This window comes from Scyliorhinus torazame, chromosome 10 (assembly GCF_047496885.1).
Source record: "Scyliorhinus torazame isolate Kashiwa2021f chromosome 10, sScyTor2.1, whole genome shotgun sequence".
NCBI classification, from domain to species: Eukaryota; Metazoa; Chordata; class Chondrichthyes; order Carcharhiniformes; family Scyliorhinidae; genus Scyliorhinus; species Scyliorhinus torazame.
Genome location: NC_092716.1, coordinates 56,008,751 through 56,034,290, shown reverse-complemented (window position 1 = coordinate 56,034,290; position 25,540 = coordinate 56,008,751). Strand labels below are relative to the sequence as shown.

The 25,540-nt window shown below is 45.9% G+C and overlaps 1 protein-coding gene across 9 annotated transcripts in view; it reads left to right on the top strand.

Moving 5' to 3' along the window:
* Window positions 1-25,540, top strand: part of znf536 (zinc finger protein 536) — a 783,894-nt gene that overhangs the window by 480,398 nt on the left and 277,956 nt on the right. For all 9 annotated transcript variants that reach the window (XM_072518138.1, XM_072518143.1, XM_072518141.1 and 6 more), the window contains one exon: window positions 14,012-14,164. In XM_072518138.1, the coding sequence (XP_072374239.1) occupies window positions 14,012-14,164 (153 nt within the window). The remainder of the gene's footprint in view (window positions 1-14,011; window positions 14,165-25,540) is intronic.

Sequence of the window (25,540 nt, the reverse complement as noted above, 5' to 3'; positions counted from 1 at the left end):
CTCACTGCCTCTCTGCCTTTCTGAGCTCCACCCAATAATCACCTGATCTCCCCAAGCTGCAAAACACATTCTCCCCAAGGATCTTGGGGGCAACACGGTCGCATTGTGGATAGCACAATTGCTTCACAGCTCCAGCGTCCCAGATTCGATTCCGGCTTGGGTCACTGTCTGTGCGGAGTCTGCACATCCTCCCCGTGTGTGCGTGGGTTTCCTCCGGGTGCTCCGGTTTCCTCCCACAGTCCAAAGATGTGCAGGTTAGGTGGATTGGCCATGATAAATTGCCCTTAGTGTCCAAAATTGCCCTTAGTATTGGGTGGGGTTACTGGGTTATGGGGATAGGGTGGAGGTGTTGACCTTGGGTGGGGTGCTCTTTCCAGGAGCCGGTGCAGACCCGATGGGCCGAATGGCCTCCTTCTGCACTGTAAATTCTATGATTCCCCCAGTCAATCCATATTCTGGTCAAATTCACCTGTGATTTATCAGAAACAACAAAATCCTTTCTAAAAACATGACCATTGCAGCCAAACACAATATAACCCCCAGGCTTTTAACCCTTAATTTGTTCCCATATTTCGAAGCCAATATTCCTAATATTGCACAATGTTTTAACATCGCTTCTGAACTTTGTAATGTTTTAAGCAGTAAAACTCAAAAAGGTACATAAGCTGGAAATTTCAGCCTGCCATTTTCTGAAGTAACGTAAAGCGATTTGCGGCAAGATTCATGTCGATGTTCCTGTTCCATCAACATTTCCTCAGAATCTCATTGGATAGTTTTTACCAACAGGAACTCACATGAACAATTAAGACTTGAGGAAAGTGCTGAATTTATGTCCTATTCCATATTTAAGTCTTGCTTTAGCACAAAGTTAAAGTAAAATGCACATCCCGCAAATCAGGAGGTGAATTCTCCGCCGGCGGGATTTTCTTTTCCATCGGCAGCACAGCCCCGCCCGTGGATTTCCTGGCCGTGTGGAGTGGCCACGATGGGAAATCCCATTGGCCGATGGAGGGAACGGAGAATCCCTTTGCCGGCAACGGCGTGTTGCCGAGGAACATGCGGCTGGGAGCTGGAAAATTCACCCCAGGTTTCAGAAAATTGCAATCGTGGAAGTGATTTCTTTTTAAAGATGCATTCAAAGATAAAAAAAATACATTTAGGTTTAAATGAGAAATCAAATAAAACGTTGAAGAAAATCACCACAGCAAATATTACAAATATAGCTTTGGATTCTCCAAAAGCTTATTTTATATATTTTTAATGAGAGAATTTTTAATATAACACGGTAGAAACACAAAAAACACAATCCCTAACTTATCCCCCCCCCCCCCACCCCCCCCCCCCCCCACCCGACCCCCCACACCGCCTGAAAAGGAAAGAAACTGTAACCAGACAACTGTCCCAGAACCGTAGCCAGACAACACCCCCCCCCAACCACAACCCCCCCCACCCTCCAAAACAACTGACGGTGACCAACTCCCTGAAATAGAAAATGAATTGCTGCCACCTCGAGTAGAACCCTTCTGCTGACCCTCTCAGGATGTACCTGACCTTCCATAAGGTCACTCAACCAGGACGAATCACTTGGCGGAAGTGGAGTTCTCCATCCATGCACAACTTACCTCCGGCTATTAACGAGGTGAAGGCAAGATCATCTGCCTTCACCCCCGTCTTCAGTTACGGCAATTCCGAGACCCCCAAAATATTCGCAAGCCCCAAAGAACAGCGCTTTTACTTATCTTGCACTCCTGGAAAAAAACACTCATCCGTGCCCTGGTCAGATGTGCCCTCTGCATCACCTTGAACTGAATCAAGCTGAACCTGGCATATGAGGAGGTGGAGTTGACCCTGTGAACAGCCTCACTCCACACCGCACACCTCCACATCAAAACCCTGACCCAGCTCCCTCTCCCACTTCCTTTATACCTTATCCAATGGAACTTGCTCCTTTGACAAAATCCGACCATAAATATTTGATATCTTCCCCTCCCCCAACTCAGCCAGCGAAAAGACCTTGTCTAACAGAGGGCGAGGGTGCCAAGGGAAAGGATGTATCTCCTTGAGCAAAATGTCACCCACCTGAAAACACGTAAATAGATTAAACCTCAGAAGTTGGAATTTACCCAACCAATCTTCTATACCCGGTGAACCTCCCTTCCATAAATATGTCCCCAAACCTCTCCAGTCCCTCTTGCCCTCATGACCTGAATAACGAACCCAAAACTGCCAGAACGAAGTGATGATTTCTGCATAGTAGGGCTAACATTGTCATGATGCTCAGTTGAAAATGTTGCCTGAACTGTCTCCATAGCGGCAGAGTGGCCACCACCACAGGGCTTGAAGTAAACCTTGCAGGGAAAACGGGAGCGGAGCCATAACCAAGGCCCTCAAACTTGTACTTCTAGAAGTGCTGCCTCCATCTGCCCCCATACGGAATCAGGATCATTAAGCCACCCCCGCACTTTCTCAATTTTCTTAGCCCAATAGTAAAATAACAAATTTGGGTAGCGCCTGGCCCTTCAACTGCCTCTCCCTCTGCAGAAACGCCCGACGAATCCGTGGAGTCCCGCCCGACCAAGTGAAGGAAGAAATTAATTTATTCACCTTCACAAAGAAAGACATGGGAAGGAAATCTGGGAGACACTGAAACAAAAGCCTCGGAAGGACATTCATTTTTACAGACTGAACCCTGCCCGTCAAGGACAGAGTGGAGGTTGTCCCACTTCTTCAAGATGTGGAGATGCCGGCGTTGGACTGGGGTGAGCACAGTACGAAGTCTTACAACACCAGGTTAAAGTCCAACAGGTTTGTTTCGATGTCACTAGCTTTCGGAGCGCTGCTCCTTCCTCAGGTGAATGAAGAGGTCTGTTCCAGAAACACATATATAGACAAATTCAAAGATGCCAAACAATGCTAGGAATGCGAGCATTAGCAGGTGATTAAATCTTTACAGATCCAGAGATGGGGTAACCCCAGGTTAAAGAGGTGTGAATTGTACCAAGCCAGGACAGTTGGTAGGATTTCGCAGGCCAGATGGTGGGGGATGAATGTAATGCGACATGAATCCCAGGTCCCGGTTGAGGCCGCACTCATGTGTGCGGAACTTGGCTATAAGTTTCTGCTCGGCGATTCTGCGTTGTCGCGGGTCCTGAAGGCCGCCTTGGAGAACGCTTACCCGGAGATCAGAGGCTGAATGCCCTTGACTGCTGAAGTGTTCCCCGACTGGAAGGGAACATTCCTGCCTGGTGATTGTTCGCGATGTCCGTTCATTCGTTGTCGCAGCGTCTGCATGGTCTCGCCAATGTACCACGCTTCGGGACATCCTTTCCTGCAGCGTATGAGGTAGACAACGTTGGCCGAGTCGCACGAGTATGTACCGCGTACCTGGTGGGTGGTGTTCTCACGTGTAATAGTGGTATCCATGTCGATGATCTGGCACATCTTGCAGAGATTGCCATGACAGGGTTGTGTGGTGTCGTGGTCACTGTTCTGAAGACTGGGTAGTTTGCTGCAAACAATGGTTCGTTTGAGGTTGCGCGGTTGTTTGAAGGCAAGTAGTGGGGGTGTGGGGATGACCTTGGCAAGATGTTCATCGTCATCAATGACGTGTTGAAGGCTGTGAAGAAGGTGACGTAGTTTCTCCGCTCCGGGGAAGTACTGGACGACGAAGGGTATTCTGTCGGTTGTGTCCCATATTTGTCTTCCCCGGAGCGGAGAAACTACGTCATCTTCTTCACAGCCTTCAACATATCATTGATGAAGGACCCGCGACAACGCAGAATCGCCGAGCAGAAACTTATCGCCAAGTTCCGCATACATGAGTGCGGCCTCAACCGGGACCTGGGATTCATGTCGCATTACATTCATCCCCCACCATCTGGCCTGCGAAATCCTACCAACTGTCCTGGCTTGGTACAATTCACACCTCTTTAACCTGGGGTTACCCCATCTCTGGATCTGTAAAGATTTAATCACCTGCTAATGCTCGCATTCCTAGCATTGTTTGGCATCTTTGAATTTGTCTATATATGTGTTTCTGGAACAGACCTCTTCATTCACCTGAGGAAGGAGCAGCGCTCCGAAAGCTAGTGACATCGAAACAAACCTGTTGGACTTTAACCTGGTGTTGTAAGACTTCGTACTGTGCCCACTTCTTCAAGTCAGACTTACATTTATGTAGCGAGGCCCAATCATGGGTCACCCAGATTTCCAGATAACGAAAGCTAGTTCTGGCCAAGCGAAAAGGCAACATCCCCAGATCAGCATCCTTCCTGGCTTATATCCCAAGAAGGAGACAAAACTCCTAAGTAGCTTTATTATCTCTCGACATTGGAGAGAGGATCTATTACATACAACAGCAGATCATCTGCATACTAGGACACCCTATGCTCCCTCCCTCCCCTCTCTATTCCCCTCCACTTCCTTGATGACCTCAATGCTATTGCTAGAGGCTCAATTGTTACGGCAAATAATAGGGGGGATCATGGGCAAACCTGACTCTTACTTTTATTTAACTGGAAGTATTCTGAGCCCCGGGCATTCATACAAACACTCGCAGTGGGAGCTCTGTATAAAAGACGGATCCAAGTTAAAAATATAGGCCCAAACCTTCCAATGATCTGGAACTGATATCCTCACTCCACTCTAACAAACACCTTTTCAGTGTCCATTGAAATAATCACCTTGGGCTCAGGGACATGAGAGGGGGCCCAAATAATATTAAGTAGTCGCCATATGTTGGCTGAAAGCTGCTGCCCTTAACAAACCAGTCTGTTCCTCCGAAATCACCTACGGAAGGCAGAGCTCCAAGCATATTGCCAAAGGTTTCGGCAACAGATTAGCGCTACGTTGAATATCCTTTTCCTTTTTCAAAATCAAGAAGATCCATACCTGCACCGATATAACCGGCAATACCCCCGGGACAATGAACATTAAACATATTGAACCGCAATAGGATCTGCTGCCTCGCAAATTTCTTGTAAAGTTCTGTCAGGAATCCGTCCGGGCCCGGAGCCTTACCCGACTGCATTAAACCAATGTATTTCATGGTTTCCTCCGGGCTCAATGGGGACTCCAACTCCTCTCTTCTCTCACTCTACCACTGGGATAGACAAGCCATCCAAAAATGTTGCCATGGGCTACCAATCCTCTGGGGATTCCGACGTATAAAGTCTGCGGCAAAAGGCCTCAAAAGCCTCATTGACCTTCCCTGGGGTGGAGACCAACCTGCCACTTGAGTCCTTCACCTATATTATCTCCCAGGAGGCAGCATGCCGCCTCAGCTGGTCCTGTAACAGGCCACTGGTCTTCTCCCTTTATTCATAAACTGCCCCTCTCTCGAGCATTGCAGCTGGTGCACTGCCTTGCCCGTCGAGAGCTGCCCAAACTCCATCTGTCATTTCTTCTTGCTCGTCAACAATTCTTGTGTTGGGACAAGCGAGTACTGGCGGTTCACCTCAAGGATGTAACCTGCCAACCTCTGCCTCTCCACCCTATCATTAAGATTTCCCCTTAATTGGAAAAAAAGAATTGGGTACTCTAAATTTATTTTAAAAAACATTTTAAAAAACAATCCCACAAAAACTACCTTCTAGAAGGACAAGGGCAGCAGACATATGGGAACGCCACAATCTGGAAGGTCCCCACTGAGCCAGACACTGTTGAAAATATATCCCTGTTCCTTTATTGTTGCCGAGTCAAATCCTGGGACTTCCTCCGTAACAGCACTGTGGGTGTACCAACACCATATGGACTTCCGCAGGTCAAGAAGGCAGCTCGCCACCCACGTCTCAAGGACAATTAGGGATGGGAAATAAATGCTGGCCTTTCCAGCGATAACCATATCTCCTGAATTAATGTTAAAAAACTGACTCCTGGGATGATTTTCTTATGAGGAGTGATTGAGTAGACAAGGCCTGTATTCCCTAAAGTTTAGAAGAATGAGAGGTGACCATATTGAAACATATAAAATTCTTAAAGAGCTTGACATGGCAGGTGCTGGGAGGATGTTTCTACTGGCTGGGGCATCTGGAACTGGGGATCATCATCTAAGAATAAGCGGTCTGTCATTTAAGGCCAAGATTGAGGGGAGATAGTGGCATAGTGATATTATCACTGGGCTAGAAATCCAGAGACCCAGGTTAATGCTCTGAGGATCTGGATTCAAATTTGAATTCAATTTTAAAAAACTGGAATTGAAAGTCAAATGATGATCATGAAACCATTGTTGATTGTCATTAGAAAACCCCATCTGTTTCACTAATGTCCTTCAGAGAAGGAAATCTGCTGTCCTTGCCCTATCTGGCCTACATGTGACTGCCCTCTGAAACGACCTCGCCAGCCATTCAGTTCAAGGGCAATTAGGGATGGGCAATAAATGCTGGTCCAGCCATCGATGCCCACATATTGGGCGAAATTCTCCCGAAACGGCGCGATGTCCGCCGACTGGCGCCCAAAACGGCGCCAATCAGATGGGCATCGCGCCGCCCCAAAGGTGCGGAATGCTCCGCATCTTTGGGGGCCGAGCCCCAACATTGAGGGGCTAGGCCGGTGCCGGAGGAATTTCCGCCCCGCCAGCTGGCGGAAATGGCCTTTGTTGCCCCGACAGCTGGCGCGGAAATGACATCCCCAGGCGGCGCATGCGCGGGAGCGTCAGCGGCCGCTGACAGTTTCCCGCGCAGACGCAGTGGAGGGAGTCTCTTCCGCCTCTGCCATGGTGGGCCACGATCGCGGGCCAGGCCACCATGGGGGCACCCCCCGGGGTCAGATCGCCCCGTGGCCCCCCCCCCCAGGGCCCCGGAGCCCGCCCACGCCGCCTTGTCCCGCCGTTGAAAAGGTGGTTTAATCCACGCCGGCGGGACAGACAATTTATCGGCAGGACTTCGGCCCATCCGGGCCGGAGAATCCAGCGGGGGGGGGGCCCGCCAACCGGCGCGGCCCGATTCCCGCCCCCGCCGCCGAATATCCGGTGCCGGAGACTTCGGCAACCGGCGGGGGCGGGATTCACGGCAGCCCCCGGCGATTCTCCAACCCGCTGGGGGGTCGGAGAATGATGCCCATTATTCCTGAATAACAACGTGAAGAAATTCTTTCTTCAAAAGGTTTGCAAATGTTTGAAACGTTCTAGTCCAGTGGGCTGCTGTTCAGTCATTGAGTATATTTCAATTAGAAATCCATAGATTTTTAATTACAAAGGGAATCAAGGGATAATGGAATACTATGGAAAGTGGAGTTAAGTTAGAAGATCAACCATAACCTTACTGAATGGCCGAGCAGGCTTGATAGGGCGAATGGCTAACTCCAGATCCTATTTCTTAAGTTCTGTGCTAGAAAAGCACATTGAGCTATATTTTCCTTCACGCCTTGATTTTAAATACATGCAGTGATTTAGGATGTGGCAGTTAAATATCTGTAAAATTGCATACAGTACATTTGTTTTTTCAAAGCGTGGCAACATCCTCAATGGGTAAGGACTAATTTGTTTTGCAAATCAGATTGAAGTTGTGCAATTTAATGCATAATTCAGAATTGAAGTATCAAGAATTTACCACATCTATACTCATTATTATTACACAATGCATTATTTTAGAGGTAGCACTGTGTACTGGAAATGGTGAACTAATGAGTCCTTCTGTTCATTAATTGCTGGGCCACCCTTCATTGTCTCTGTAACTTGCACCGATCTCTACCCAAATGGGCAGGCCACAACTTAGCTTTGTAATTGACTGTCACAAAATTCACATGAGCAACAGAAATCAACTTTCAATTCTTCTCCAGAGAGAATCTTTAATTGCACTCAACTCCTTGACCAGAAGCAACACTTTACTTCTACAAACTCCTTTTCTATGCAGTGTGTCATCTCTACTCAATGCTATCTCTCGAGTGAGCGCTTTACTTCTATTTAAATTCTTCTCTATGGGGAGCACTTCAACTCCATTGAACTGCTCTAGAGGGAACACTTTACCTCTGTTCAATTCTTTTCATGTTTTGAAAACCTTTTACCTCAGACAGTTTCTCTTTTGGAGGGAGTCTCTCACTTCTCCTAATTTCTTTACTGAGCTGACTAAAACTGATTATTTGGCGAAACTCCGATAGAAACCTGAGTCCTTCATTCCATGATTGAGGCCACTTGTGATTCTCTAATAAGAGCACATTACTTAGAGCTATCAAAATAATAATATGCTCACAATTTCACAGGTTTCATTCAGCCTTTCTCCAAGTCCTTTCTTTTCCCCACGGGGATTTTTCCGGATAATCATTTCTCTCTCCCACTCTGAGAGTATTTCCACCAGGGGCAATCAGGGTGGTCTCCAAGCTTTTTCTATTTGTACAGAATTAAACACAACTGCAAAAATGTTGGAACAAATTGCATGATCAAGACCTAAGTAAAGGATGCTTCTCGCAGAAAACATATTTGAAAAGGGTTGAAGCAATTAACTGTGTTTCCACATCATCTGATGGCGAGCTATTGATAAGCAAAATGACAGGAGACTGTGCTGCTGCTTGTTCCTGGCTTCAAAAGAGCACCCCCTGCTGCACGAGTTGATATTTCTGCTTCTCACATTGAAGTCCTGAGCAGAGATGCTGAACTGTCTTTGAGGAATGGTTGTGACATGTTCCGATAGTGATTTTGCAACTCTTTTTGTACCAAACATACCAAACTAATCAAATTGAAGCGTCTTTAGACTGAACATCGAATAAATTGACAGACACAAACCCATACAAAAAAACCCATTGTTATAAAAACAACAAAAGCAAAAAGCACAATTTTTCAAGTAGCGTTAGTTGCAGGCGCAATGCTAATTTTTAACTAGTGGGAAGAATAATTATGCTATAGCAAACAGATGAATTCAGAATCAAACCCAGTTCTTCCCAAACTGAGGCACTTTAATTGGGGGACTTTTGCGGGATTTTCACATCTAAGGGAACAGTCTGAATCAATTTCCCCACCATTCTCCAGGAGCAATTATAGAATAAGCAATGCTGCTTAATTATCAATAAACTGGATTTTATCCTGGGTCTGCTCAAGTAAGTGCTACTCATATAGCAGAACACGTGTGCTGGAATAGCTGAATGGGAATCAGAAGGCCGACAGTGGTACAATAAATCACTGATTGTGTTTTGACACGAAAGAGGATGCATTTGGTCCAGATAACTAGAATTACTAATGTAACATCTCAAACTGATAAAATATTGGAAACTAATCGAAGGAGGAGAGCCTAGATGTGTTGTTAATAAGAAACAGTAAGCATGGATTTAGAAAATCTTCTTTTATTGAACTCCTTGATTTATTTGAGGATGGTATCAGTAAAGCACGTTGTGGAACTCCCGACAATATAGTTTATTAAGACTTTCAGAAACGCTTTGACAAAGGGATCCCAGGTAAAGAACTTTCCGTTAAGTAAAATGCATTGATAATCTGGGGTAAAACAAAGGAATGGTTAAGAAATTGGATAAAAAGTAGAAAACAAATAGTACTCATGAGAGGTTTTGCATGAGTCCAGCAGGGAACAGTGTTTGGACCTCTGCTGTTTCAAATATACAAAACCAAATGTAAGCTTGCTAACTTTGCAGCAGGAGACTAATAAAGACAGAGGATATTTCTAATAATTTATGGTGAGAATATTATTACGTAACTGGGTAGACCAAAAATGAAACTTATTAGCAGGTAATGTACAAGCTCCAGGGTGTTGTAACACAGGGCACATAAGGATTCGTCGGGCACCCCACCCCTCTCAACGCCAGCCCCGTCCCCCACTCCCCAGAAGGTCCCCAGATAAGAATTGCATGGCAATGGCCTGGGAAGATTAAACTTCTGTTGGGCCACAGCCCTGCAATGGGAACCATCTGAAAGTGAGATATAAATTGCAAACGCAGATGGTCTTGACTATCTTACAGGAATAGAAGCCCTGTAAGTGTTAGAAGAATGGAAATAAATTCAAATTTCTGGTAGTACTAATACCACCCAACCCACCCCTCCCCATCCCACTGACCCCCTGACTGCTCCCTCAACCACCTACAGACTCCACCCCCTGCCACACACATACTCCATAACTCCCCAATGGGACCCCCCAACTATCTTCACTGTTTTCTGATTACCCTCCTCATTCCTCCCCCAAACCACTCCCCTGATCCGCACACAAATTACCACCCATCCCCATGCAAACCGCCCACCACTGACCATCTGACCCCCCTCCCCGACTGATTTCCCGACCCCTTCATAACCACCTGAACCCACCCCTCCCCAAAGACCCCTTTAGGATAGACTAGAAATTTAAAAACTCTGAAGCTTAGTGCAGTAATTGTGTAAGATTTGTGTTGCTTTGCCATTGCTTTTATCATTGGGAATAAGACTAGGAGCTCCAATTGGAGCCTCATATCACCTTGATGATGGTGTGTTGATACAACGTCAAGTGAGGCAGTGATCCAGATGGCACCAGCAATCTAGGGCTGGCCTAAGTCCTAAGGGTACAAGGTCGATGTAAGAAAGGCAGCATCTTGATTGCAGAGACCATGAGGAGCGCAATTTAACGGGAAAGTTCGAAGTGTCAGATCGGGAGAGACTTTCTGTGTGCTTCCCGACAGCCAAGCTGATGAAACCATGGCCCATATTTAGCTGCACTTAGTGCCGGAAATGATCCCCCACGAGCTTCACGGGGGAATTGGCTGCCCCGCCAGCTGATTCACCAGAACCGTGCCTGGCAGCTCCCCACTAACAATGGGTAACTGCTCATAAATGCTCCCTCCGAACTCACTCCCATGACATCAGCTGGACCTGCTCCACGCTTCGGGGATGCTGACCTGGCCAAGCAGCTGGATGCCGTGGAGGCGAGATGGGACACCCTGTTAACCGAGCGTGTTGGAGGACCAGTAACAGGGCCACCAATACCGCCTGGAACGTAGTGGCAGTGGACGTCAGTTCTGGCAGCGTGACAAGTGGGCTGCTGTCCAATGTTGGAAAAAGACCAATGACCTCTATTGTAAGTTAACAGGTTCCCCTTGGCATCAGACCCACCTGCATCGCTGTCCCATGAGGAATCCTAGGGAGGCCGCGGTGGTCTCCACCTCACCCGAATACCCCCCAACCTGATACTGGCGGGTACCAAGGTCAGGGGGCAGAACGGACTGGCACAGTGATGCCAGTGATGCCGGTAAGTTGGTCGGGCCCTCCAGTTCCAACACCCGCCAAGGGCATGAAAGGCTACGGGGCGCAAGGAGCAGCAGGCTGCCTCTTCCTCTGATGTGCATCCTTGGGATACACCTAGACATAGCGGCAGAATACGGAAGATGTTTTTTTTTAATGACAATCGACATCGTTTTCGAGTTTTAATTCCAGAGTTTTAATGAATTCACATTTCACCATCTGCAGTGGTGGGATTCGAACCCGGGTCCCCAGAGCATTACCCTGGGTTTCTGGTTTACTGGTTCAGTGACAATAACACTGTGCCACCACCTACCCCTAAGTGTCCAGGCCTCACAGTTTGATTGGAATGCTTGGCAAAAGCATCGTCTGAGAAATGACACATGTACCTACGGGAATGCACTTGAGAATATTTTGTTAATTTACAGTCAACATTAACAAAGATTTGAAAATCAATTATGTAGCATTCCACATATCACATTAACCATTAAACAACAAGGAAACACCACCATTTCATATTGGTACCAATTACAAAGTTATATCAACTAATTTTCACACAAACAAAATCAACACAGAGTAGCACCCTTTTCGGATTCCTCAACAGAAATGGAGGACAAGCCTGAGAATGTGTCATCATGTCCAAAATGTCATAGAAATTATCTGTCCATCAATGCGTGACTTGTTCCACATATCAGTGCCATTCTCCATCCAGGAGCCACAGCTGTGCAGGCCCCCCCACAAGGCCCAATCTCAGCGGAACCAAATCCTGCCATCCACATATTCCACTGGTGCTCAAGGTGCAGTTGAACATCCTAGACATCCAGCATGTTTAACCCACAGTGACGGTCCAGCTACTCACCACACCAGCAAGAAAAGCATCAGCAATCTGCGAAAGCATTTCTTCAATGGTGTTAGCAGGTGGCCCATTTGGAACAATATCACACACCAGGTCCCACAGCGTCCTGTTGCTTCAAACCGTCTGGACTCATAAGTCCCCCAGAGCCTGATATTCCAGGATCCAGGTACCTTAGAAAAAATTGTCCTTCTTTCCGGCTACATAAAAGGAAGAAAACAGCAACAGCAGCCTGCAGGCATTGCAGACACCAGCAGGAGCAAGCAGCAAACACAACCTACAGCTCTGAAGTGCTCTCACAACTAACAAAGTCAATTCCTTATTAACAATAGCCTTCAGCTGTGCAGCCAGAGGCTGCTCACAGCCAAAGGGAATTAAAGTGACCTTCTGCATATTACCACAAACAGGGCTCTGTCCTGGAAGTGTTTGGAGGACAGACAGGCAGCAGCTGTAGTTGCCCCAGTTATAGGTATGCACATAATTGGAGGATAGCCTGTAGCCCCCACAGATCTGAGACCCTCACCCCCCAACCCAGCGGCAACCCCCAACCTACGCTGCCCAGCTCCCTTCCCAGCCGCCCCCCCCCCCCCCAGCACTGGGGCAGTTGTTCCCGTGTCCCTGGGCTGCATGCCGACTATTGGATATGGCTACTCACCTCCTCAGCTCCCCTTAGCAGCCATTGCGCTAGCATTCCATTTTTAAATAAGAGTGCTAAACAGCACCTACACAACCTCTCGCTGGGGAGTTGGTTAGTTCCCGGGAGTCCATTAGGTTGGGCTTCCAGCTTGTTAATAAGATGGATATTGCTCTTAATTGGTGTCAATTGGTGTCTCACTTCTTCTGTGCGGGATCTGGAACTTGTCAATGGGAGCGGGCTGGTTAGATCGCGATCCAATTCGTGTGCGGCGCGGATCCTGGTATTGGCCTCTTCTCACGATTTAACCAGTGCACCTGGATCGGCACCAGGCACAACAAGGCCGTTAAATTACGCCCATAGTCTGCTTCCTGGGAACGTATGGTAAATATCTCATTAAAATATCCTAAGAAGTATTTCAATTATTAACAGGCCTAGTTAAAGTGAACCCAGAATATTACTTCAAGGTAAGTCAGACTGGTTGCACTGGGAGAATTCAACTTAAATAAATGAATGGGAAATTCGAATCACAGTGGGACAAAAAGTTCTTCATAAAACCAGTGCTAAAACATTTAGAATGATCTTCTATGTGATGTATAAGAATCAAAGTCATTAGGGGCATAAGTTAAGTAATCGTACTGGAGAAACAAAGTTCAGTGTCCTGTCAGCTCTTCTCCCATGTGTGAGCATTCCTTACTCTTTTCATGTGTCCTTTAAAGAGCCCTTCGTGTTGTTTTATTGCACCTATCCACTGTGGGTATTTTCCTCAACGATCTTACTCCCACGTTAGATTATTTCTAATTATGAAAAATACTGATCAATGCAGTGTTTGCACTGACTCATAAACGTAGGCTTCAGGCAGGTTCTGCTATCTTTGAACTGTGCTTGTTTTTGGTCGGAGAAGATCAAATGGGAGCTAAAACGTGCAAACTGAACATTAAAATTTTTTAAATCGGCACAACACGGAGATGTTTTGGTGAGGGGAGACCATTTAACATAGCTTCCAATATGATCATTTAGCAACTGTTGTTTTCCTTTCCACTTTTGGGCTGAGCAGTACCCTGCACAGCTTCCCAGTGCAGCTCTGTATGAAGCCTGAATAATACACTGAATCAGGCATGCTGCTGATGCAGCTGTTTCCAGTTTTTTCTATTATTCATTTAAATGAAATATGCCATCTGCTGCTAAAAGATGATGATGGGAGAAAGTAAAAAAATTGGTGAAAAAATAAGCAAACATGCGAGTTGTCAGCATTCTGTCAGCTTCCAATGTGCAACAGAAAGATGCACTATTGACAAGAATGACTTTATGTTGCGTTAGCAAAATCAGTGGAGAAACTTCTAACGTCTGTTGTAATGATGGTACTAATTTGTGTGCATTGTAGATATAGGAGAGGAAGTGGGAAGGCCTGCAGGAATCCAACAGCCTTCTTTACTGAGAGATCGACTTCCTGGATCAGCCACGAGAGATTGCCCTTACTGCGGGAAATCGTTCCGAACATCCCATCATCTGAAAGTTCACCTGCGAATACATACAGGTGCGAGTACATTTTTGAAATTCCACAGATAACTCCTAAATTACATTTATGATCCCTGTTTCTTGTACTGATTTAAGTATTAACAATGATTGATACTGACATTTAAGTCTTTCATGTATATGTATTTACATATTGTATTTATCGTATGTCCTATGTTTTTCATGTATTGAATGATCTGCCTTGACTGTACGCAGAACAATATTTTTCACTGTACCTCGGTACACGTGACAATGAATCTAAATCTAACCTTCACCAGGTAGCTATGTCCATCAATCTAATGTAGAGATCAATATTGTTAACACATAGTCGAGTTAGTGTCAGTAAAACATTATCACATCATAACCTTGTGAGGTTATCTTACTGTTCCACATGAGGTTTGTACCAACATTAGATTAGCCAGTGTTAATGACCAACCTCTTAAAAGGTGACCGTTAAACTAGTGGTATTATACCATGATAAATTTTAGGGGCTCAAATTCAACAATGATGATATGCAGAGCCATATGGAATCTCAGCATTCCATCAGAGGTTAAGTTTCAGTGCAACATATATCATAGGAACATGAGAACTAAGAGCAGAAGTAGGCAATTCGGCCCCTTGAGTCTGCTCCGCCATTCAATCAGATCATGGCTGATCTCCTGGTCTCAAATCCACCTCCCTAACCTGTTCCCCATAGCCCTTTAACCCATTTTCTTTATTAGAAATATACCTATGTCCCTCTTGAAACCATTAAAAAACTCAGACTCCACCCCACAATCAGTCAGCAAGTCCACAAATTCACCACCCTCTGCGAGAAGTCGTTGCTCATTATCTCAGTTCTAAATCTACCGCCTCTCAACCTATATCTGTGACCTCTCATTGTAGATTTCCCAACAAAGGGGATCATTTGCAATTGCAATTATTTTGTGTACATTTTGCCACCGATTAGGCAAATGGAATATTTGGCGCACAAATAAAAACAGGAAATGTGTGAAATACTCAGCAGGTCTGGCAGCATTTGTGGAGAGAGAAAGGTCAATGAACTTTCATCCGAACCTGGCCATCTAAGTTGGCTGTGGCACTTGTCGCCAAAAAACATCTTTCTACTTTCCACACATAGCTACCAATTGTGTCTGACTTAAATTTGATTTGAAAAGGAATAAGACTTCTTAAAAAAAAATCTATCCACTTTCTATCAACTTCAATCCTTGATAAATCCTCAGTCTGTCGTTCTAATGGAAACTATCCATGTAAACTTGTCGCACTGTAATTACATTTACCTGCCAGTGATGGCACTGTATCAACATATTTTTGAAGCCCCAGCACTTTAGCTTGTATTGTGGAAAAGCTCCAGGGTGGGATTCTCCAATCCGCCAGCTGCGTTTTCCTGCGTGCGCACCCCGATGGCAGCGGGATTCCCCGTTCCCGCAGCCGGCCAATGGGGTTTCCCATTGTGGCTGTCAGGAAATCCGCAGGCGTGGGTGTGCTGCCGGCTGATCGGAGGATCCCGACGGCGCAGAATTCCACTGCCAATCTTTGCTTCTTAAATTGTTAGGTTTTTCTATGAGCCACAAATAATATTATATCAATGTATTATATAAAACGTAAGGAGAGAATTTATGGGTAGGGGACTTTATCGGGCCTACAAACACGGGAAACGTGGCAGGAGGCATTTCAATTTCCTGATGGCAGGTTAATATGCAGAGATGAAGTTAGTGGTGTGTCATGCCTAATGAAATCCTGTGGCTGGTTCCCATTTGTAAGATATCTGCATGCCAGGAATACTCTTTAGCGTAAAACTTTTAAAATCACATCCTACCTACAAGATAAAGTCAGCTATGTACCCTGTTCACACTTGTTTGAAGACAAAGTGCCACAGCCGGCTTTGTGTAGTTGTGTCTGAGGGCAGAGGTTTTCCTTTTTGAACTCTACGGCACAAGGGAAGGGAAAAGGAGAATGTCAGCTTGCATGGAGGCTCAGGACTGGCAAAGGTGAGTCAGTGGTTAGGGAGTGGTGTGGAGTAGGACCAGGCGCATGAAAGCATGGGAGAAAGATCCAAGGGAGGACAGAGGGTGGGGTCAGAAGCAACAGGAAAGAGCCTGGCATTTTGGGGGGGGTTGGGAAAAGTCAGTCATGGTAAGAAAATAAGGGGCCGAGAGGGCAGTGCATGGGTGTTGGCTTACAGAGCTTTGAGTTCACCTGCAATATTTGAATTATCCTCGCTGAGAGTAATCACAGGCAATATCCTTCACAATGTATAGAAGGTAGGGCCAGCTGAGCCTACAAGTTCAGCCATATCCCACAGAGTGGTGAGTACGACACTGGACACGAACATGAACATTTGATAAAGAGTGGACAAAAAACCCCATTGTTTCTTCCGCAATAAAGAAATGTCTCTAACTCCCCTTTGCCATCAATGCATGCCAACCATGAGGCGTGCCATTTAGCTCTCTGACTAAACTAATCCCAACAAATGATTAAAGTTAAATCAATGTGGTGTGAAATATTTACATTTGAAATTTAAACTTGGGAAAAACACCTGTGCCACTTTTGTGTTCTCAATTAATCTAACGTTAATGGAGTTGGGTAGGAAAGTTAGCGTCATGTTCGTGCACCTCACTATTTGTCCAGGAGGCTCTTTCATCGCCTGCTCCTATCTTCTGCATTTTCAGCTGACGGCAGGTTCTACCACCAAAAGAGCTTCCCCCCAATATGGGATTTCACGTATCTTCCATGCATACTGCTGGCACTTTAAATTGTAATTGTAATCTAGTGGTAACCAGCAAAATGCAAGAGAGTGGAAGTGGCACTCACTTCCCATTCAGCTACGGGAACTGCCACCACAGATAAAATTCCACCTTCTGCCTTTCAATTGAGTCCAGAACTAAGTCTTCATAACCCAGTGTGACTATTCCCCTCTCTTCAACCCACTTACCTGAAAATTGCATTTGGTCTTGATTCTCCATATATAACATCAAGGAAGATTGGATAATAAATGATTAACAGCCTTGTGCAATGTGCAGTGTATACCTTTTGATCACATTTACAGCTGTCTCCTGTAGTCACAATTTTTGTGTATTTTTTGTGTCAATATGTAAATTTTCATATACCAGCATTTCATAATGAAAAAAGAGACTGATAATATCTTTTGAATCGAACAAAAGAAAGAAGGAATTACATTCATATGAAACCAAAGAGAGTTTAGACAAGGAGTCACCTGGACGTGAAATGCTAGCTATTTTCCCTCCCGACAGATGCTGCCAGACCTGCTGAGATTTTCCAGCATTTTCTCTTTGGTTTCAGATTCCAGCATCTGTAGTATTTTGCTTTTGTACATTTATATGACATCTTTCACAACCTCGACATCCCAAAGTAATTTACAATCAAAAGCGCACTTTTCTTAAGTGTAGTTACTGGTATGATGTAGGACATGCAACAGCAAGAAAGGAAGAAAAAAGGAAAGACTTACCCTGGAAGGATTCAGAGACAAAGGAGTTGGGAGTGCTGGTGACTTTCAAAGGCACTAGGAAAGCCTGACCATTGGGTAGCAATGCGCCTGCCAGAGGGTCCAAGATCATTGTGTGACCCCAGACCAAAGGTGAGTGAAGACAGGATTGGAGCCATGGGTGGGAATCATAAGAGGGGGGCAAAGGCATTTGAACCAAGGGGTGGTGGGTGAATTTCAGCGATCAACCCCCATGGTTCCTGCCGTGACGTGCTGTGTTAAATCCAGCCCAATGATTTTATTTTGGAGTGGGTCAGTAGTAATCACTACCTATTGCAGATTTTTACAGGACAAGCCTTAGAATTCAGAACAACTCAAAGCTGTTGTCAGCCAAATTCATTTTTATATATTTTTCAATATCCTTTCTTGCAAATGACTGGAGCCTTCTTCATGGAGCAGGATCCCAGCCGTGTCAAATAATGATAACTGAGCGGCTGATAACTGAGAGACTGATTATTATTACAGGGCCAGATGTCCTTCTATTAGTGCTCTGCTGCTGCTGGTATTAATTCTTTCAGGCATTAAACACTTTGAATATTGCAGATGGCAAATTTAAATATTTAAATAAAGGCCTTAGTGCTCTAATTGTAAAAATACTGGGACACCCTAGATTACCTCAACAAGTGCTGAAGCATAATATGCACCCAAGGGAATTGGGTCTTGACACTGTAAAAGTAATTTTACCTCCGAATTCCCTGCCTCCTATCTCCATTGGCACAGGTACCAGGACTACGCACTTCTTAACGTTTGCCAGCAGCTCCACTCAATCTTGGCACATTTATTGCCAGATAAAATAGCGAAATCAGCTTTTATGAGGTGTCTACGCAAGGGTGCACGCCAGAAAAAGTGACATTTGCCCAAAAAGAATACGCTTAGTTCAAATGGCAGTGAAAGCTGGGATTTGAACCCTGTCCCTCTATATCAGACCCCAATGCTTGGTGAATAAATCTAGGAGCTGCTTGGTTTTGAAACATGATGTTTTGCATACGATATGCAGAAGCAAACTGGAATTTCAATTAAATTCCAGCCAGCCTGTAGAAGTGCTGTGCTTTTGTCATATAATGTATAACCAAGCATTTACCTTGCAATTAACTTCAAACTTTCTTTGTGCCACAAACATTTTATTTCTGCCATTAACACTGAGTGCAATTCAACCGCTGCGTTGCACCCCGCCGGGTGAATCGCGGACGAGGCCCAAATTGGGCTTCGGTCTGGGTGCCTGGCCGATTGAGAGTCACCCGACTCTCGGCGCCTGGCGCGATCTGCATCATGCCCATTTAAGTGAGTCATTGGGCTCAGTTAAATATGCCGATGCCACATTCTCCCATCTTCCGGGAGTCTACAAGCGGAGACCAGTTGTGATGGCCACTCAGGGGCTTTGGAGGCCATTGGAGCCCCCAGGGTGGCCAGGGACAGGGCAAGGCAGTACCTGGCACTCCTCCTGGCACCCGGGCACCCCACTGCCAGTGTGCCTGGTTTGGACTGTCAGGGTGCCAGGGGCACTTCCTGGGTGCCAGGATGGCAGTGCCAGAAGCCTAGGTGCCAGATTGGCCTGAGGAGAACAATGCCCATGAAAGGGGGCATGAGGGATGGTATGAAGGGTGGTGGGGCGGGGGTAAATAATGGCCTCATAAAGATTGGGCATGAAGGCGGGCCTGAAAAGGGGCGTCCTTAGCGACCCTATAGTGGGGTGTCTTCATTTGCGGGTTTTTTTTAATGCCCATGTGTATGAAGGGTGGCATTGCCCATGGGTGGCGGATGTGGGGTACCCTCAAGTTACTTAGAGATCAGGGAACCCTTTCAAAATGGTGCCTCGGTCTATGAGGAGCCGGTTTCAGCTCCCCACTGCTGAAACAACTTCTAAGTGTGGGCTAGACCATGGATAAACTCCCCAAGACCCAAAGAAATAACTGTGAGCGTGTTTGAACAACCTCGTTGTGCCCGACTTGGTGACGCAACAGGGCTGTTAAATCACGCGAGAGGCCTCTCAATTGAGATTTGCGACGTTTGCAAAGCCATGGTGGGAATCAGAGTTACATATTTAAGTGGGCAGTTATGCTCACTTGAATATGTTTACATCCGATGATCTCAAGACCCGGGAACGAACGCCCATACATAGAACATAGAACATACTGTTCAGAAGGAGGCCATTCGGCCCATACAAGTCTGCACCGACCCACTTAAGCCCCCATCCCTGTAACCCAATAACCCCTCCCAACCTTTTTTTTGGTCACTAAGGGCAATTTATCATGGCCAATCCACCTAACCTGCACGCCTTTGACTGTGGGAGGAAACCGGAGCACCCGGAGGAAACCCACGCAGACATGGGGAGAACATGCAGACTCTGCACAGACAGTGACCCAGCGGGGAACCGAACCTGGGACCCTGGTGCTGTGAAGCCACAGTGCTAGCCACTTGTGCTACCGTGCTGCTCCCATACCTGGGAGACCTTGCCATGGCACCATTTAGTGCTGGTTCACACAAAAGTGGACCAGGCATAACAGCACCTGGGGGGGCCTGAAGGTTAGAGGCACAAGGGTGGGTATGAAGCTTGATGGGGTTAAGGGGGGTATGAAGTGTGGGGGGCTGAAGTGGCTCATGGGGGGACTGAAAGGGGAGTGGTCTTAAAGGCGGATGGGCTCTCAGCAACCCCTTAGCGGGGTATGTTCACTTGAGAGGGGTGGGGGAGGGGAGGTTTGCCGATGCCAATGAGGATGGATGGGTGGTGGGGGCAGGTAACCTTCATACCTTGGTGGTGTGGCATGTGGGGGTGGGAGAGGTGGTGGGGTGGTTTGTTGGGGAGGTTGCCCCTCTGGGGTCAAGTTTTGGGGTGTTGCTCATGTCTGCGGGGGGTTACGATGTTCATGGGTGGGGGGTGGGGGGCAGTGGTGGTGTTGGGGTGTGTTTGAGATCTGGGCACCCTTTTGATCTCTGAGGAGCCGGTCTTGGTGTTGCTTTTAGTTCTCCACTCCAGAAAAATTCTCAGTGTGGGATGATTCAGTGAGAAACTCACCAAGCTACAAAAAAACAACTAAGTGTGGGTGATTAGCGATCTTGATCGTGCCCAAACACCCAGCGGGAATCACCCTACAAAACCCAGCCAACATGACACTTGGTCATTTCTTAGGAGAATCACGCCCAAAACCTTAGTGCAATGTTTGAATGAATGAAATGTGTATTGTGTCCAAAAAGGTGACAGGAACCTTAACAAAATTATATCCTAGAAACTACTTTTGACAATACCTGCTGGCAAATGCTGAATGTGTGACAATTCTCCTTCACTGTTTTAAACCAGATATTAACCCATATAAAAACTATAAATTTAATTTCCTTGGTTTTCATTCGGCATTAGCGGATTTTTAGAGGATGGCGCAGTCCTGAGATCAATTTCAATTTGTCAAAAGGGAAAAAAAATGAACTGAAGAGGTATGTAATATTAATTGCAGTAAGAAAACAGTTCAAGTGGAGCTGATTCTCTGCTGTTGGATTTGGCTTTGGGCTTTAGAAGAGCAGAATTTTCGTACATTCAGAACACAGGACAGCAAGGTAGTCAGTGGTAGTGAAGGAGCACTTTATGAAGAGGGCTAAAGATTTCATGTGTAATCATTAAGCAACCACGAGGAGAGAACAGAAGATGTAATTAGTATTATGCACAGCCAGTTTTATGTGGTCGGCTGTTAAATTTTTAAAAATGTAGTTTTATCAAACTTGATCTTAAGTGGGCTCTCATACGCTAGCTCTATTAGCAGAATAATTAACATATTAATTTTATAGGCTCCCTGATTCTTTAGGATGGTATGCTTTGTGTTTCATTAACAATTTATTTTCATATCTTTCACCAAACATCATGAGTGAGTATCTGACCACTTGTTGGATGTGGAATCTTATTGAGGACACACTGGTAGACACATGTGTTTATAAAACAATGCTGATTCTACTTCCAACCTGTGAAGCACTTGTGGATGTGAAAGACTGCTCCATGTAGTCCACTCATTTTTAAAATTTCCTGAACAATCCCAACCACACACCCCACCCCCAAGCCCACAACTTCCACTTTCCCCCCCAACTCATAACCTCTCCCCAACGTACAGAATCCTATTTCTAATATTCAATCCCTGAACCAAGAAACTGGAATTAGCAATAAATGTATGTGGAAAAATTCCCCCCAAAAAACACAACCAACATGGTTAATGAAGACGATGGTGGTGTTGATTCCAGCTCGAGGGGTTAAGACCGATCATTGAATGTTCAATGTTGCCATGCTCCAGAGTGCCACAATGCTATGTTAATGAGGTTCAGAAACTGCGCAACCGTCTGCATTTCATTTCAATCTTTTTAACTTTAGCATTCGGAGTGTTTATTTTTACTCTCTTTTATTACTATTAGATCATTTTTGATGTAACTTTCTTTCATGCATTTGATTTTTCTGCTTATTGTCCTATCCATTTTCATCCCTTTATTTGTGCCCTCTTTGTTTCATGCTGTATGATTTTATTTTCCATCCATTTCTTTCTCTCCTATTCTCTTCCTCTTAAGGGACAGACTCATTGTTTTGGTGGGATTCCATGGCTCACCTTCTGAATCTTGGCCTCTTGGCCACTGTGTCAGCTGGGCTCAGATAGTAGCAATGCTATCTCTGGATCAGAAGTTTGTGGGTTCAAGCCCCACAGCTGGATCAGCACATCTAAGCTAAATATTCCAGTTCAGTGCTGAGGGAATACAACATTTGGATAGTCAGAGGCTTTTCCCCGGGGTAGAGGGGTCAATTACTAGGGGGCATAGGTTTAAGGTGAGAGGGGCAAGGTTTAGAGTAGATGTACGAGGCAAGTTTTTTACGCAGAGGGTAGTGGGTGCCTGGAACTCGCTACCGGAGGAGGTGGTGGGAGCAGGGACGATAGTGACATTTAAGGGGCATCTTGACAAATACATGAATAGGATGGAAATAGAGGGATACGGACCCAGGAAGTGTAGAAGATTGTAGTTTAGTCAGGCAGCATGGTCGGCACGGGCTTGGAGGTCCGAAGGGCCTGTTCCTGTGCTGTACATTTCTTTGTTCTTTGTTCTTTGGTATTACTGGAGAGTCAGCCCTTGAAGTAAGTTGTTGAACCCATCTGGTTGTTTAGTTGGATGACATAATTTGAACAAGTTCAAGGAATCACCTGACCAACACTACCATCAACCGAAACCACCAGAATAAGATTAACTGTTAATTCATGTCTTGCCACTTGTGCCATGGTGCTGGCACAAAACATTTTACCTACAAAACAGCAGCCACTGCACTCAGAAAAATAACATATGATGTGAAACATCTTCAGTTGTTTTGATGTAATAAACACCTCTGCATATCAGTAAGATTGTGATTATTAATGCGTGAGCCTTGACAGGTGCTGTCAGCATGCTATTTGCCCACCGAACATGGTAGCTAATCCTGATACTAACCTCGTCTAATCTACATATCTCCCATCAGGGCTCACTGAACAACAGTCAGAAGGAAGAATCCTGATCAAAGTTACCCTCAATTACATTGGGTGCTGAAGTTACTCCCAGTACAACTTGGTTGAGATCACGTAATCCAGCCTAGACCATGGATCCCACCTTGGCTTGTCTAATCTGTGTTGCACATTGATTCACTGGATGATTTGTTCAACTATTGGAACAATTCACATTTCAATCTCAAATCTGCCCTTGATATTGTTGCTCTCTTTTAATGGCTACAGATATAGCGATTAATAAGGTCGCCTTTCTTAATCCTAACGATGAATATGCTTTCAGAGTCACCAGGTATCTCTCGATACCGCCACAAGGTTCAACCGAATACCGATCAAAGAGCCAATACACCAGTTAGTTAGTCAATGCTACTTTAGTGACACACAGTATGATTTACTCATGCACAATAACACTACAGGCTAAACTATGTCTATCACTAACACCTATATTTAACTTTGGGTGCCCACTTAGGCCAGAGGAACAGTGGCCATTGTTCGGATCTGAGGCTGTTGGGTTTGAAGAAGTAGCAGGAGTACAGCTATGGTCGTCCATCTGGTAGCGAGCGTTGAACTTGAACTTACTTGCTTCTGGTGGTGCAGGTGGAAGGGTCTCTCCAACTGACATCTGAATCCAATAGAGGGAACACATGGAGAGGGTTCCTTCTTATACTTGGGGGCTTTGCGTGCTTTTAGGCGGGCCTTAAACTTGGTCCCAATTAATTGGGCAGCTTCTCGATCACTGCCATCGATCTGAGCCAATAAAGGGGCGGGTGCCTTGATGGCTGGACGTGTCCTAAGTGGCCGTTGGCCTTGCTTTGTTGGTGTCTTCTTGCTGGGGTAGTGGCGCCGGAATGTCTGGGACAGTATCGGCTACCTGAGCACTAGTTCTTTGTTCATCGGAGATGGGCCATCAATGTGCAAATCGTCCCAGAGTTTCGGTTCCGTCTGCAGTCTGTCTTCCCAAATACACATTCAGGATCTGTGCCTGCTTGTTTACTTTGCATTGTCTATTTTATATGCTGAAAGTGGCCATCCCAGATGGCTACAATGTCTCTCCAATTTTCGCAGAATCTTCATTTCATCTTGATGCCCATCTCACCTTACCTTTGGCTTTTTGACGTTTGGTATCTGGTCTACTTTTTCTATACAGCTGCCTTGACTTCTTATGAGTAGGTAGGAGCCGCAGTCCTACTTTACCTGCTAGCTGAGGAGCAGAGAATATCATAGTGGAGTTCACCTAGAAATTTTGGCAAGAAAGGGACGGCAGAGATAGCAATTCCACACAAATAATGGGTGTATCTTGGCCTGGAAATTTTATAAAAAGAATATCAGCACTTCAATACAGATAGGGTTTCGTCAGTGGCCAATTGAAAGAAGAGGTTCTGTGCAAATGGAAGCACTTGCACAAATATTCAATCCCTCCATCACCGACTGACAGTGTTAACCGTGTGTACCATCTATAAGATGCACTGCAGGAACTCGCCAACGTTCCTTAGGCAGCACCTTCCGAACCCATGACCACTACCCTCTAGAAGACAAGAGCAGCAGATACCTGGGAACCCCACCTCCTGGAAGTTTCTCTCCAAGTCACTCACCATCCAGACTTGGAAATATATTGCCGTTCCTTCATTGTCGCTGGGTTAAAATTCTGGAATTCCCTCTTCATTCTCAGCAGGGACAAGCTAGATGGAAGGACAGGCATCTTGTGTGACTGTGCTATGTCCATACAGCATTGATCCAGGTACTAACTTTTATATTAAAACAATGGCCTTTTGACTTCTGGTGGCGGCTATGAAGGAGTAAGTCGCACATTTGGTGGCTCCCGCTCGGATCGGACTTTTGGACCTTTCCCCCCGATTTTCTACCGGACTTGAACTGTAAAACTGAAGACAGAGGCAATTGCGTCCTGAATTCCCACATCGGTGCATGGAGAGAAGGATTAGAAGTGCTTGTAAAGGCAGAAACAGAAAGACAGAGAAGGCTTGGGCTATAGCTGCAACAGAAGACAGCATGGCGGAGGTTCGGACCTCGGGCTTGTCGACCCAGCAGTCAATGGAGCAGCTGATGCAAGTCATTCAGGAAGGCTTTGCTTCGCAGAAACAGGACTGCTTGGACCTGATAAAAGAGTCGATTGAGCGGTTGGAGCATAGGTTCGACGCCCAAGATCGGGCGATCCAGAAGGTGGAGAAGGCGCTGACTGAGCAGGAGGAACATCAGACTGCAGTGGAGCTGAAGATGGGGATGCTGAGGGACCCACAGAAGAAGCTCCTGGAGAAGGTGGAGGACCTTGAAAATAGGTCCTGCCAGCAGAACCTAAGAATCGTTGGGCTCCCGGAGGGGTCCGAAAGAACGGACGCTGGGGCATACATTGCAGACATGTTTGTGAAGCTGCTGGGGGATGGGACAT